The sequence below is a fragment of the Ammospiza caudacuta genome, chromosome 17 (genome assembly GCF_027887145.1).
Source record: "Ammospiza caudacuta isolate bAmmCau1 chromosome 17, bAmmCau1.pri, whole genome shotgun sequence".
Classification (NCBI taxonomy): Eukaryota; Metazoa; Chordata; class Aves; order Passeriformes; family Passerellidae; genus Ammospiza; species Ammospiza caudacuta.
In genome coordinates this window covers 7902287-7918339 of record NC_080609.1, presented here as the reverse complement: position 1 = coordinate 7918339, position 16053 = coordinate 7902287, and the positions used below count along the sequence as shown (strand labels likewise).

Here is a 16053-nt window from a genome sequence, read left to right as displayed (position 1 = left end):
TCCAAATTATCACAAAGGAAGCTGTAATAGATGTAGAATTTAAACTCAAGTTTCATGAGCCCCTTCACAGTACACTTTTTGGCTAATAGTGGTATTTGAGGAAATGCAGATTATTTTTAAAAAATCAGAGGTCTGCACTAAGCAGGGTAATACTTGCAGATTTAGAAAATGTTATTGTTAATATACTGAAGTTGTGCAATTTTACAGAAAATGGTAATATAAGCTTTAGTTTGTTAAGACTTCTCACCCAACATGATGATTTTTCTCATTTTAAAGACATAAACAGAATAATGAAAGGTATAGGTTTTGCTTTTTACATATATATATATATTCATCCCAGCAGACATCCCAGTAATTTGTTTGAAGGCTTGTGTATGTTCTGGCTGGTTTCTAAGCAACATGTTCCACAGCAATAGGATACAATACAGATTGTCCTATATCCTAGTCATTTAAGCCTCTCAGCTAATGATATTGTTATAGTTCATGTGTTTGTTTGAAATGTTCAGTTTACATGCAGCTCTCTTTGCCATCTAGGTTTTCATTTTGTGCTTTCAGTGGATGCTGTTCCTGCTGGAGCACTCATCTGAGCATCAGCACTGGCTGCAGACAAAAGCTTTAAATCACAGTGGTGTCATTTGAGAGATCTGGATGTCCTGCAGGGCTCCCCTCCAGAATTCTGGAGAGATGATCTGAAATGGCCCTCAGTAGTCTCCTCTCATGTACTTTACATTTACACAGTACATTTCTAAGCTGAAATGGAAGTATGACCGAATAATTGTTTGAAATGAATATGCAAAAGAGCTGCTTCAACTTTTCTTAATTATCTTGGATATAGTCTTAGCAGAAAAATGACTTATACAATAATGGAAAAAAGAACATTAAAATTATATAACAAACCAGTAAGGCTTTTTTTTTAATGAAAGCAAGATAACTAAACCAAATAAAATAGTTCCTTTTAAAAATTATATTCTGGCATACATGGAAGTTGTGAAGGCATTCACTCATGCTTAGATGATGTCTGATACTTTTTACAAGATGAATTGGTGATAAATTATTTTTGTTTTAAAATGAAGAGTATTTAATATGCTGTTGTTACCATCTTCAGGCTGATGGGGAATTAGTACCACAATGTAAAATACATTTTATCTTAAAATTCCATACAGCTTACTTAGAATCATTTCCAACAAATTAAAAGTAGCTATTTTCATGGTTTTCTCACCTCTCCTTTTTTGACATGCTATATAAATGAAGTTAACATTATATTAACAAATTTCTGACTTTGGACTGGTGGAATATGTAATACCATGTGCAAACTACCATGTTCCATAACCTTCCTGAATTATGTACCTCGCATATCACCTGCTCTTTCTTTTACTTACTACACAAAATATACTTTCTGCTATATTTTTTTTTATTTGCAGAACAAATATTAGTGGGAAAAAATTAACCAATTTTTAATAGATTAAGTACAATACCTCATCATAGAGCTGAGGGAGAAATCTCAGCTCAGGAGAAAGCAAAACCTATTTCTGGAGGATTAACCTAGCATAAAGTTAGGGTGTGTAGAAAATCCAGACTTTAGGATGTGAGCAGATGGGGTGTGGGGTGCAGGGCAGCAGTGCAGGATGCCCAGAGAGCACTCGGTGCTCAGGTTCTGCAGCTCTGGAGCTGCTGCCCTGTGAGGCTGTGTCCCAGTTCCAGGGCAAAGGTGATGCTGGGATCACTCCCGGTGGAATTCTCTGCTCTGTGCAGTGCCACCCGCTGGTGACACCCTTGCCTTAGGGGTCCAGCTGCTTCAGCCCAGGGGACAGTTCTGTGTCTCCCCGCAGTGCCGGTGCCACTGCAGCCTGTGCCGGGAGCCTCTGCCCGCTGTGCCCCAGCCTCCAGGGGGCACGGGCTGCAGAAAAGCTGTTGGCAGCTGGCAGAGAGAAATGGAGGCTTTCGGTGTCCCAGCTTTGCACTGAAAGGAAACGGCCGCGGTTCCAGCACTGTCTGTTTCCATGGCAGCCAGCCTAGCAGCCTGCGCTGGAGTTTCTGCCGCTCTTGGAAATTTCCAAGGGGTTATGGAGGAATGTTGGACATTACATTTTCTCATTTCCACTTGCAGTTTGAAGTGTTTAAATAGGTAATATCTGTTGGATTATAACTTCAGGAGAATAATGAGATTATTACATACACAACATTAAAAAAAATCTCGATGTGTTGTGTTTCTTCCTGCTGCCATTTGAAAGGACTGTGTGGTGTCTTCTGGACCCTGTGTCCACGGTGAAATGTTTGTTTCAGCTGTGTAATTGAGAAATGGCAACAACTATTTGCTGTTTCATAGTACCTTCTATAAAAAGATTAAAATTTGATCTTAAATTAATAGGCTATGTAATGAACTATGTTAGATGTGGAATTATTAGTGCTGGAACCGCGCACAATATGTGTTCTGGTTTTTTTCAAGGCAAGAAACAGTGGTGAAAGCTTGTCAATCAGTGTAGATAGCATGGTTCCTGCAGGACAACTATTGATTTATTTTTGGCCTCTTTACATTCCAGTGCTTGTGATTATGTAGTACTACTTTGAGACTGCTCTTCTATAGGATACACGTTACAGATTCGTAACAGGCATCACTTGCTCAGCTCTGATAAAAGCTGTTTGTTGTGGGTGATTCAATAATACACTTTATTTCGCTCCTTCTGCCACTCACAGCGAGTAAAACATGCCCAGAGAGCTGTTTGCTGCCTTTCCAAGGTGTACAGAACGTGCTGTGTCTCCTCAAGTGCCTGCTTGTGGCACTTCTCCTGCTCTCACCCCCAGAGCGCTTCAGCAGGAGATTGAGAGCTGCTGGTTCTGGTTATCCTCAGTCTCTGCCCTTTGGGGCACACTGTGTGTGAACCTGAGCAGGACTCCTGGGGTGAGAACAGGGCATTCATTGGCTTTATAAAAGTTACTGCTTTACAGAAATTCACTTCCACATAACCAAGTGCATTGGTTAATGGGTGAGCTCCCCTTTCTGCACCACCATCTCCATTCCCTGGTCAGAAGTGTTGATTCCCTGGTGTGCTGACACTGGAAGGAGCTGCCGAGTGGAGCACCAGCCTCTGGCACTCAGCTTTTGTGCTGGCTAAACACTCTCCCTCCAGTGCAGTCACAAGACTTCTGCTGACTCTGAGAGTCAGATAACCAGATGTTCTTACTGTGAGGAGGGATTATGCTTTTTTGTTTTGTCAGTAAGTATTAAATAAGCTATTCAAGCTTTAGTGATCATTTTATTGACTTAAGAAAACACATGGAAATTTTGGAATCTCTCCACCTGGTGTTCAAGTGTTAAAATCGTATGTTTAGTTGAAAACAAAAAAGAATATCCTCCCTTCTCCCTCGGTCACAGCAGGAATTGGTCTGACCTCTCTGTGCATGGCTTTTATTCAGAAGCAGTTCACAGACAATTTTTAGAGTTGCAGTGGTGTGAAGGAGGATTCCTGCCAGATAATGTGAAGTGCAAAATATTTGTACTGTCTTTTAACAACTACATTTGCTTAATGGTGTTAACACTGCCCTTCTTTTGCACATGTACTTTAAATAGGAGGAACAGCATTAACAGCATTAATAGTTTTTCAACATATGTAAATATTTGTTAATGTTGTGCCTTCATTTTGGAAATCACTTATGATTTTAGATGTTGTGTAGGTAACTTCCTGATTTTAAAAGTGTAAAAGTGAAAGGTAAACTATCTGGCAGCAAGCTGAATGGATTTACTCTGATAAGAACCATCTGTAAAACACAATGTTTGAGTAAACACCATTCCAACGGCAACTTTGCTTTGTAGTACCTCCACCTCCTGTCTTTCGAGTTCTCCCTTCCCCACATTCCATGATGGTTTGTCTGTAAATGTTTCTTTAAAATAAAGGGGAGGGAGAAAAACAAAAGAAGGAAAAATCCAAACCCCGACCCACACTAGAACAAGAGTAAAAAATATATATACATATATAATATATATGTATGTGTGCATATATAGATATAGATATAGATATATAGATATATGTTGTATTTGGGTAATGCTTCAGTGGTTTTTAGATTTTTTGGTGGGTTTTTTGGTTTTTTTTTAGGCTGTCTTCTTATCTCAATCCAGCTTTACTAGATATACCACTTTGTGTGTTACTGACTGTTCTAGAAATCTCTTGCTATGTGGATTTCCATATATATCATAAGTAAAGTCTGTATTAGCTTTAATTACATTAGATTTAAACCAACCTGTGTTCTGTTCTAGATAGTTTCCCACAGAAATAAATGAGCAATTCTTTGCCATAAGTGGAATTCTCATATGGCTCATCCTTGTCTCTGAAGATAATTTCATTATATTTTCCCTATTGAAAACGTGTGATTCAGTTTCCATGACTCCCATCCTCCTGTCAGGCTGGCTGTTCTTGTGAGTCCCCATTTCCTCCTGAGCTTTTCACAGACCTCACTGCTGTTCCCTCCCTTCATACCCACAGCAGGCTCCCCTCCAGTACAGAGAGACACATCTGTGTGTTCCTGCAGAGACAGTGAAGGGTCACTCCTGCCTGTGCTGTGACTCCTGCTCTGACACCCTGACCTGTAACCCAGGTGTGCTCTGACTGTGTGAAGTTTTGCAACTCACAGACAGGTCCTTCTGCTTCATCCTTATAAACAGCTCTGCTTTTTACTTTGTGTCACTGTAGGGGCTGAAAGTATTTTAGATCCTTTAGATCCTTGTATCTCTTTCATAGAGATATCAATATTGGCTTTTTTTCTGATGGATTTGCTTTGGAGTAGCAAAACCTTTTTAGCTTTCCAACTTTAAAAAATAATATGTTTAGGGGTTTTATTCAAGATTGCTTTCTATTTGAAAATTTTCTATTTAATAATGCATTTGACTGCTCAATATTTATCTTTTTAAAAAGTGTAGCTATGAAACGCTTTTTCAACGTTAGTTTTGGAGTTGATTGCAAAAGCAAACATCTGGTTTTCATCCAGCTTGGTTTCTGTTTAACCTTGCTCTGGTCAAGTCAAAATCTTCAGTTATTATCTTATACCATCTTTCTAACTATGAGTCATCTCTTCTTTAGCATTCCCCTGCAGTGCTTTCCTATTAGTCATGCTACAGGCTGTCCTTTCCTTATTATGTAATATATAAGTTCATGATATTTATCTAGTAAGTGAATAACTACATGTTCTATATCTTCTATATCTCTAATTTTCTCACTGTTTCTATGACTTGTCCAGATACAGATGGGACAACTTCAAAATCTTCCCTTATTGCTTTGTAGTGCCCAGTGTAGATGAACAGATGATGGGCAGACAAGTAATGTTATGAGAGACAAAAAGGTTTGTTACATTTTTTCTTAAAAAATGCTAAAGCTTCACACGTGAGCACATAAGGTTTATGTGCAGGTACATTCTTACTGTTCTCTCCCTTTTGCTCTAGTCCCATGTATGTTCCCTTTTTACACTGTACGTTGTTTAGGATATGGCTGTGTTTTTAGTCTTTCTGTAAAGCTTAAGCCAAGTATCTGACCATAAATGAAGCCACAAATCATAGATACATTCCTAAACTACACAGCAGGGCTTCCTATCATTTATATTTAGATATAATGTTCAGTATAATATATTCAATAATAATGTTCTTTCCCACTTGTGATTACTAACATTGAAAGCACATCCCTAGCAATGCTTAGGTAGTTATAGCTGAACCAGCTCCACCTACAAAATGGGCTTTATGAGAAGGCTTAGTGAAGAAAAAATTGTAAAAGAAAATTGTAAAGTCTGAACCGATCTGCTGTGCCACAGCCCTGAAATGTTTGTATTTGAACTCTCAATGTTTGTGTGACACAAGAAAATAATGTCCTTGTTTTCAGGACTTGCTATTCCCGGTCTTAATGCCTTAGCCAGAGGAATATCCTTCCTGTACTGCAGAACAGGAAATAAGCTGGTTCCTTTTAAATTCTGGAAACAATGAACTTTGTCCTTAGCTTAATTTTTTAAAAATTACATTCATTTTGATGTTTTGGACAATGCATTAGCTTGTTTTGCTTCCTTGTGAAATACAATAGGAACAGCATACCATAATCATACACCCATAATAAGCTCTCAAGTTGGAATTTCAGCATGTAAATATCACATCTTTAATGTGATTTATACTTTGTCTTAACTGTCCCTTGTTCAGAAGATGAAATTTCACTTTGGGGTAGTAGCTATATGTGTCAAGGAGATAATGAAGCATTATGATAATTTGATACAGAAACAAGGATATGGGAGGGGTAGAAACAACTTTTTTTCCCCCTTGTTTTTCCCCCTGGCAACAAAAAGCCATAATCTTTAAAAGTATAAAGCTTTAATGTCTACCTCTTCCCCCAGGTTTTGTGGTTTCTGGTGTAGCATTTAATATATGTCACATTGGTTGACACACAGAAATGTGTGAGAAACATTTCATTAAATGTAATGAAAGGTAAGAAGTTACCTCTGAAGCTTTATAAGCTGTTTTTCCACATTTGACAGTACTGGATATATTCTGCCCTTTAAGTAATTATGATAACACATATCTCAGTCAAAAAAACCAACATTTTCTGATGTTCAGAGAGAGAATAAGGTGTGTTCCTGATTGTAACACTTTTTTGTTGTTTTTAAATAAGGCAGATAAAATTCTGCTTAGCTTCAGTTTCTTGTGTTTCAGCAAGGTTTATTTAATGTACTATCAGCCTTTATATTAAAAAAAAAACCTTAAGAAGAAACAATCAGCAAGACACACACAGACCTTTTCTTCTAAAATGCTCTGCACAGTTCATTTCTATTTCAGCCCAGTGAAGTCATGTAAGATTGGCTTAGGACATGCAGTGAGGCTCTGTAATCATTATGGGCTCCAGTTTATGGTTTAAACTCTTTCTACCTCACTGTTTTCTTGATGTAAGCTCAACACTCCTCATGAGGCCTGACTGGTGGGAAAAGTGGATGCACATGGGAAATACAATCCTGGCATCAGGGATGAGATTGAGAGCAAACTCCAGTGGAAGTGGGGATGGAAGTCATCCCTGGGAACTGTTAACAGCAGCTGTTCCTCGGATGGCTCCTGGGGGTTACTGTCAGGGCTGAATACACAGCAGAAAGGATTTCTGAGGTTGCAGTACTTGGTATCATTGGAATGGGGGTTTTGCACTGGATGAGGAGACTGTGCTCACACAGGAATCAATGTTTTCTTTTGTCAGTACTTCAGCTGAGGCTGCAACAGAGACGGACACGAGAACAGCTGGTGGACCAGGGCATCATGCCACGTAAGACTTACACCTAGTAATTTGTATTTCTGTAGTGTTAATTATGAATTGAATATATAAAATTATGAAGATCAGCATTTCTGTGAGATCATTAAAAATTACTTTAGCATTTGAAAAGACTTGTGGGATCCTTTTGATAACCTAAGTGAGCATGTAGTGAATTCACTGTGCTTCAGTGAATTCAAGTGCATCATGTTTCAGTTAAAATAGCCATTGTGACAGAAATGCAGGGATTTGTAGACCTAGTCTGATTCTGCTTCTATTTTCTCTACTTAAATAATTATGACTGATTTACTAAATAAACTGAATTACTTAAATGAGTTGGCATTATTAATAAAACCAGCAGTTTTTAAAGAGTAGAATGACAAAGGTTTCCAAACAAATGAGAGGTGCACAGGAAACATGGAGGATCTCTAAGTGGATAGCACTGAGATGGAGCACTCTACAATTTATGTTATTGCTAGGTTAACAGTTTTTACTCTTTTTGGTTATTTAGTAGCTAGACATCATTTTTTTTTCTAAGATGAACATTTAACTCCTCCACATTTTTCTATATAATTTTTAAATCAACACATCGTTCTTAAGGGAAGGTCCAGTTCTCTCTAATAACAGCAAGTATGAGGTATGGACAGCCAGAAAATTCAGTGGAATAAATTAAATTAAATTGGCATTTTGGCATTCTAAACCTTACCTCACAAAATTTCCACTGTAGGACAGTTTTGATAACTAAACAAACACCTTTGTAGATGGTGAAAAAGTTAACCATTACATGGTAATAATCTGTTAAATATTCCAGGTATTCTATAAAGGAGTATTGCTCATCTCTGCTAAATATAGGTGGATACAACTAGCACAAATCAAATGTAATCCTGCAAGCACAACTCTGAGGTGGTGTTAACACTCATACACACATTCTGGTTAGCATATTTCTTTAGAAAATTATTTCCTGTCCGTTTAACTCTTCCTCTCCATTCACAGCTTTGAAAAGTCCAGCTGCATTCCATGAGCAGATAAAGAGCCTGGAGCGAGCCAGGGTAAACCACTTTGTGTAGACTTGTGATTAACATCTGGAAATGGAGAGTCAGTTTTTTGTGATACTAAATTCTCTGAGTATATGGAAAAATTCTTACCATTACAGTAAAAATGTATTATTATTTTGGGAGAATTTGTTAAAATAAAATATCAAATCTGAGAGGAACTTCTCTGAGCCTTCACAGATCAGTGGGGATTAAATTTATGGGGGGTTAAAACATATGGGGGGTTAACCTCCAATTAAGGATTGGATACTTGGGGAAATTATGCTTCAGCAGTTTTTTTCTATGGCAAATCTATACTATTGTGATTATGTGGTGGTGTGGGATCAAACCAGAAACATTCCCATCTTGTCTGTAGAAGTTGGAAATCCATCAGCCCTGCTTAACTGCTAGGAAAACAGAACAAAGCAGGAGGAACCCCTCTACTGCCTGTGTTCTGACAGTGCTAACCCCCCATCTGAATGAAACTGCAACTATTCATTGATTGGACGTGGCTGATTTGTCAAACTGCTTTGAGTTTTTAAGTGAACAGTAGCTAATGGTGCTTCCTCCTCTCTTTTAAGACTGAAAATTTCTTGAAGCACAAGATCCGGAGCCGGCCGGACCGCTCGGAGCTGGTCAGAATGCACATCCTGGAGGGTACGTGCTCACAGGGGGCATCTGGAGCCTGCTCAGGCTGCTCACAGCAGGGCCTTGCTTCTGCTCTGCCTTGTCTCCCTGAATGACACTGCCTGGGAATTCATTCTAAGGGTTTATCTGCTCTGTTTCTCTGCTTCTGCAGTGTCTGTGGTAGTCTGTATTCTAAATCTGTGTAACAGATACATCTATGGCAGTGAAGGTATTCCCAGCAGTGTGTTTATTTGTTTGCTCTTGCATATTGTTCTTGATCTATAATGGTAATTATAGTATCAGATGTGTACATGGAGTGTTTCTATTTCAGTTTCTACTCATGCTCTAAAATGACCTGACAGCCTTATGCTCTCCTCTGGCCCTAAAGAACCTTTAATAAATGTGACTGTTATCCTGTTACCTGTTATACCTGGCTGCTTTTGATACAAGTGGAATGGTTACTGCAAAGACAAGACAATGTTGTTTGTCATGAAATTGGGGAACAAGTGGAACAGAATATTTGAATCAATATATCCTTTTAGAGACCTTTGCAGAGCCTTCACTACAGGCCACTCAGATGAAACTGAAGAGAGCTCGCTTGGCAGATGATCTGAATGAGAAGATTGCTCAGAGACCTGGCCCTATGGAACTGGTAGAAAAAAATATTCTTCCTGTAGACTCCAGCGTTAAAGAAGCCATTATAGGCAAGTAGTAGTCCCACAGCTTCTGTTTGTAATCTGTGTGGCATTGTGGAAAATAAATAATTTAACTCTTGAGGGTAGAGTTCACTAGAAGATAACACATGCTAAGTTTATTACTACTTACTCTTTCAGCTTCTGAGACCTAAACTTTGTTATCATTTAAATAAAGTAGTCCTATTTTTACATGAAACTTTGAAAATACATTTTTTAAAATAAAAATCATTACAAATAATCAAACATCTGTAGCCATCCCTCAGCCTGTCGTAGGTGTCTGCGTGCACCCCACATCTGTTGAATGTACCTTTTAATCTCTTACTAAAACCACTTCTGCTCCACACTTGGTTTTATTGATTTAATATGGCTCTCATATTAAAAACACAATACATACTTAGGTACCATATGTTTAGACTGCTGAAAACTGATCATTTTCCAGCAATTAGCTAATTCTGCCATAAATGTCTAAATTAAATTTGTGCAATTAAAAAAAACATTGTTTCTATGTAAACATTTTAGCAGTTGGACAAGAGAATTACCCTCAAGCTTTGGATGATTTTTCATTTGATGAAGACAGCAGTGATGCTTTATCACCAGATCAACCAGCCAGCCAAGAATCCCAGGGTTCAGCAGCTTCCCCTGGTGAGCCAAAACCAAGTGACTCACCCTCACCAATAACCCCAAATGCTGCTACATCAACACAGGTACAGTTTTTAAATGTTAAGATCTTCAGAGTATGCTTTTGGTCTGGCACTGCAGAAGTGGGGCATGGTTTCAAACAGAATGAATACATCTGCTGCTACAAAGGGCTGTCTGGGACTCTCTTTTCTGCTTGGGGGTGTATAGAGTAGAACCCTGGCTTAGCTGGTGGCAGTGATGAAATTCCCATAGGCTGCAGTGAAGCCATAAATTCCCTGAAATTCATTATGACAAGATCTGCAGCTTTCCCAGAAGTTGTTTAAAAGGTCATGGCCATGGTTTACTCCAGCTGTTATTGATTACTTAATGTCTGTCTTCCTTCAGGGCAAGGTCTTGAACTCATTTAGAATGAAACTTTACTGAAAAAACAACAGTTGATGTCAGTTCTGTTACCCTCAGAAAAGTCCACAAAAAAGGTTTCCCACATAATTTAAATATTCTTTCCTATATTATTAAAATACTGCCTAAGGAATTTACTATTTAAGAAATCAAAATAACAGTTATGTTGATTTTTCTGAGGTTTTTAGTATTTCCTCAAGGTACTTACAAAGAAAGGAAAGTAAATGTGTCGTGGCAGATAAAATGTTATCTCTATAGCAGAGCATCTAAATGTGTGAGGATTTAGAGAGCTGAGGATTTGCTCCTTACTGCAGAAAGTAATGTAAAAGTCAACTGTTAAATAAGTAAAAAAGAGACAGCTCTTGTTAATGCTCCAAAGTCTGTAATGTCTTTATGACCATGGACACCTGATAGCTGAGTGGTTCAGGATCTGGTGTTACTCTCCTTGGTTTTCTTATTATCACAAGAGATGGAAACAGTATTGTAAATTTTATATACAGAAACAATGCTGGATGGAAAGTACAGCACATCCATTGTATTTCATTTTTCCCTAACATACAGGTTAAAATATGAGTTCGGTTTCACATTGAGAGAACATAATTTGTGTTGAATAAATTGAAAAGAAACCACATGAAATTAGATTCCTGAGTAAGGAATTAGGTTCCTAATGGAGAGTTAAATAAAAATGCTCAAAGCAATACATGCCAAAAGCTTTTCAAGTAGGAAGCATAAGAGAGATCTGTGATTGCAGAAACAAAAAGCAGGGCACTTGAACTTGATTGAAAAAGCGCTTCAGAAAAACCTTCAAGCCTTTGCTTATGGATTTCATATCACATTACAGCCACTTCTGTGCACACATCTAAAATGAGAAGTTGTTCTTCTGCAGAATAAAACAGATGCTCACCTTGTTGTTCCTTTTGAATTAAAGAATAACAGCACAGCAGGTCTCTACAGGAGACATGTCTGGGAATGGCTCCTTTATTCTTTAATTTCCTCTGATAAATTTTAAATTTTATTACAACAAAGTAAATACAAAAAATACAAAGAAAGTTTTGAATAAAGCAGAGTGCAGCCAGAGTTCTTTTCAAGGCTTCCTCCTCCGCACATTTCCAGACATCAGAGGATGTAACAGAAGTTTCAGAACCTTCAGCTCTTGCTGACTGATGACCTAAAACTTGCTTTAACCCAGTGTACTTGCATCTGGTAAGGATTAGGCATTTTAGTCATACTCTAAACAGATCAAATTGAGGTATTCACAATTCAGAAGATATTAAATAGTTATCTTCAAAACAGCTGAAGAATTTTGCTTGATGGCACAGAATGACTGTTTCCCTAATATATTCTCTGTAGCTTGTTAACCTGCTAGATTCTTGTTGGCATCCAGCAGAAAAGGTACAGAAATCATATTATTTGGAATAGGGATCTGATCAAATTAAATAATGACTAGTTTATGAAGCAATCAGGTGAAGAAGTCAAGACCTGTTAAATCTAAGTTTTTGAATTTAAAAATAAATTATGTGTATGGTTCATTGCTTTATCTAACACTTGCAGGTAAAATTGGGAAGTCTGTAAAAAGCTTTGTGTGTAGGTTAGGATAATGGCTAGTGTAAAGAGAAGTAATTTACTCTCTGGCAAGAGGAAAATGTTTAACACCATGATTTTCATGCAATGTGAAAAGAGGTAATTTGGGGTTTTGGTGGTGCTTTTTTTTGTTGTGCAAGTCCAGCAAAAACAGATACTGTGTAGATATCAGATGCTTTCCAGAGCAAACACTTGGAAACTTGGAAATAAAAATAGAGACATTTGTATCTTTAGCCTGCCACCAGGCTGGATAGGACAGGCCAGGCATGTGCACAGTGTTTCAGTGACAGGGAGGGCATGGTAAATCTGCTATCTAATAAAGCAAGCATCAGGAGTTGTTCCTATGTGGCTGCAAGACAGGGATCAAACCCACTATTCAGTTGACTGGGTTATGGGCTAGAGTTGCCTCTTGGCAGCTGATGGTTGGGAACACAGTGAGATATCTAAATGAAACATGAAGATAAAATGGAAATTTCTTACAAATTAATTGTGAGCAAAAGTCAGAGAGCTTTGTTCATACAGACTGGCACCTTGGGAACTGCTATCCCAGAAACACAAAAGAACCAGGACATAGAGTTGCAAAATGTGTACTAATCCTTTGTAGTACAGAAAAATACAGGAAAGGTACAGGAAGAAATGAAACAGAAAGTACCTGTCAGACTTCATTATAATGCAAGTCTTGGAATTAATTTGGAAGAAAAAGGATGTTTACTGATAGGAATATAAAGAAGAGGCTTTTATAAAAGGAGCATTGTGCTAGGGGATCTAATTGCTTTCTTAAACAATGGAAGTGCAACTGATGTCATCTGGCTGGATTTATTACTGGATGATATTAAACACTAGGAAAATGAGGATGGAGATTACCAGAAGTGAGCCAGAAAGAGGGAAGTGCTGGCTGAAAGGAAGCTGGTACCAGTGCTCTGTGGGAGTTGATCTGGGACGTTCTGGTTTCACGTTACCGTTAACAACCTTGACGTAAGAACAGGTCACCTAACAAAAGTAGGAAGGCACAGTCAGCACACAGTTGGATTGTTATTATGCAAAAAGAACTGGTTGATGTGGCTTTTTGGAGAGAAATGCAATTCCAATAGAATGAACAGTTCTTGGAAAGAAAAATACACAATGCCCCTCTTTCCCATGACAAAGAAATGTGGAAACCTGGGGACTCTTGACTCAAGAGGAAACTGAGGAGGAAGAGAGCTGGGGTGCAATGTTCAGCAGTGGAGTCAGGGAGCTCCTGGGGACATCCTCTGTAAAACTGCAAGCCTGTCAGAAGAGGTGATTCCAGGAGAAGTGCTAATGCCACTGTGTAAGGATGCAGTGACACTCTATGTGGAATATCCTGAACATTTTCAGTTACTTTTATCCAAGAAAGACTAATGAAAACTGTTAACACAGTTAACTGTAACAGGAGGATAATCAGAGAATGAAAAATCTATTTCTGAGTAAAGAGTAAAGATTTCTATGTATATCTAGGAACACAGGGGCTGAGATCTGTTTATGTAGAGTCTGTATTCCATCAAGAGGGATATTCACCACAGAAGGAAATAAGTAGGTTTCTTTAAGACCTAAAATCACAAACCAATTTCAGCACAATAAAAATTGGTATGACAAATTTAAGATGAGCAAAGTTCGGGTTTACACTTCTGCTGGCATAAGATATAGAAGAAATGCACCTCCTGGCACAGTCAGAGGTGGGGTTCTGTGAAAATACCACAGGAAGGGTGAAAATGCACCTTCTGTCCTGCTGCGTGATCATTCTGAAGCAAGAAGTTTGTTTGCCTGTTGAAGCTTGACCTTTATGAAAGCAATGCCTTTCAGTACTTGTTTGGGTGTTAAGATTCTCCTTGTATACACAGAAATCTGACTTCACAGACAAAAAATACTGATGGTCTCAATTTTATAGTAATAAAGCAATGTTTTCTTAGCTAACTAAGAAGTCAAAGTAAGAAACCATTTTATTTTATTTGCTGTGTTTGAAGTGTGCCAAAATGTGCCCTTATAGAGTACTTGTACACATGTACAGGAGTTCTGTTTTCACCATTCCTCCAAAAAAGTATTTTGTGAATTTGATGTGATAGTCAATTGTCTTAACGTTTTCACATTATTTCCAGTCACTCAGGCGGTCGACGTTTTTAATGTTTCTCTTTTTCCTTGTATTTTTTTTAATACCAGTATCCACCTTTAACCTCTCCAGTTCCTGAGTTCCTCAAAACTCCCTCTACAATCGAACAGCACGTGACTCGTTCCACTGCTGCAACCACCCTGACCACAACCTCTGTATCTGCAGCAAAGCCTGGGCCAACCTTAGTGAAGGTGGGTTTTATATGGAGGATAACTGAATAGAGAGTCACTGCATTCACAGTCTACCTGCAACCAGTGGTGAGCAGCATTGCTCCTTTTTCACAACTGTTGTCTCAGTTGTTTTAATGTATAAGCAGAATGCATTGTGAGGGAGAAGTTCCTGTACCCTTGTTGGGGATCAGAAGAACATACTCAATTCTCTTTTCTGCACCGACTTTGCCAGCAGCATTGGAAACCTTTCAAATACAGTTAGAGAGGGATTTCTTTTAGATGTCCATAATGTTTCATTTCAGTAACTCCACTGTCTTCAGTTGTGTTAATGAATATTTGTATGTAGACTTCTACTTACCTACATGAAATGAACTCAGTTAAATGTACCAGGATGACCTCTGGCAGTCATTTTCTAATATAAATTTGGCTATATCCTTTGAAATCACTGGATATGTACCAGCTTACTTAATGCAGGACCTTAATTCAGATGTGCCCCAAAAGAGGCTATCTGTGTAGTGAACAGGCATGGATCAACACAGCATTTCTGCTTTGATACCTTCTGTATGATTAGGTAACTGCCTTCAATTTTCCCCTCAAAATAGTTTCAAAGAGCTTGTAAAGGAAGATAGTTTTAATCACTTGAGTGTTGCTAATGAAGATGTTGCTGCCTGTAATTTACAGGAGTGTTTGTCCATGCTTTCAGTCTAGACCTCTAAGTACCTCAGATGTTTACAGATGGAATTTAGAATACTGGCTTTTACTTTCACAAACTGCTAAGTGGCTTTGAATTTAGCTGCTTAAGAAGAATGCCTCTTTGCAATGACAGGTCATGACTAGTAGAATCCTTTAGCTGTGCCAGCTTTGAGAAACCATTCAAAAACTGTGATTTGATGACCCCTACGTGTGCAGGAGATAAGCCAGCTGGAGTATGTTAACCTTCCAAGGATGGTTCATTTGGGGATGTTTTCAAGGACAGTTGTTTTCAGCAGCTCTCTGAAAAAGTGCTCTGGTATGCTGCATCTCTGAGCCATGCATAACTGCTTGAAGTGACATTTGTTGTGGTTTTGTTTCAATCTTTTCCATTCATAAACAGCAAAGCCACCCAAAGAACCCAAATGATAAACATCGGAGCAAGAAATGTAAAGAACCTAAGCCAAGGGTGAAAAAATTGAAGTACCATCAGTATATTCCACCTGATCAGAAAGGTGAGAAAAATGAGCCACAGATGGACTCCAACTATGCTCGTCTGCTACAACAGCAGCAACTGTTTTTGCAGCTGCAGATCCTGAGCCAACAGCAACAACACTACAACTACCAGACAATTCTACCTGCACTGCTGAAGTATGTGAAGCATTGTTTGTGTCCTTTTAAGAAAAAACATATACATCAGTTATAGGCTTAGGGCTTTAGAAGTAAACATGGTTTGAAAACATTAAAGAGACAGTTGGAACCCAAGAAAACTTTAAATGGTATTTTGCATCACTGTGGGTATTATTTGCCTTATTTAACAAGGTGTGAGGTTGTTCTCTT

At 38.3% G+C, this 16053-nt stretch overlaps 1 protein-coding gene across 4 annotated transcripts in view; it reads left to right on the top strand.

Annotated features, from left to right (window-relative positions):
* Positions 1 to 16053, top strand: part of MRTFB (myocardin related transcription factor B) — a 66725-nt gene that overhangs the window by 33116 nt on the left and 17556 nt on the right. For all 4 annotated transcript variants that reach the window (XM_058816376.1, XM_058816374.1, XM_058816375.1 and 1 more), the window contains 7 exons: positions 7206 to 7271; positions 8250 to 8305; positions 8869 to 8944; positions 9457 to 9618; positions 10129 to 10313; positions 14404 to 14544; positions 15617 to 15864. In XM_058816376.1, coding sequence (XP_058672359.1) covers positions 7206 to 7271; positions 8250 to 8305; positions 8869 to 8944; positions 9457 to 9618; positions 10129 to 10313; positions 14404 to 14544; positions 15617 to 15864 — 934 coding nt within the window. The remainder of the gene's footprint in view (positions 1 to 7205; positions 7272 to 8249; positions 8306 to 8868; positions 8945 to 9456; positions 9619 to 10128; positions 10314 to 14403; positions 14545 to 15616; positions 15865 to 16053) is intronic.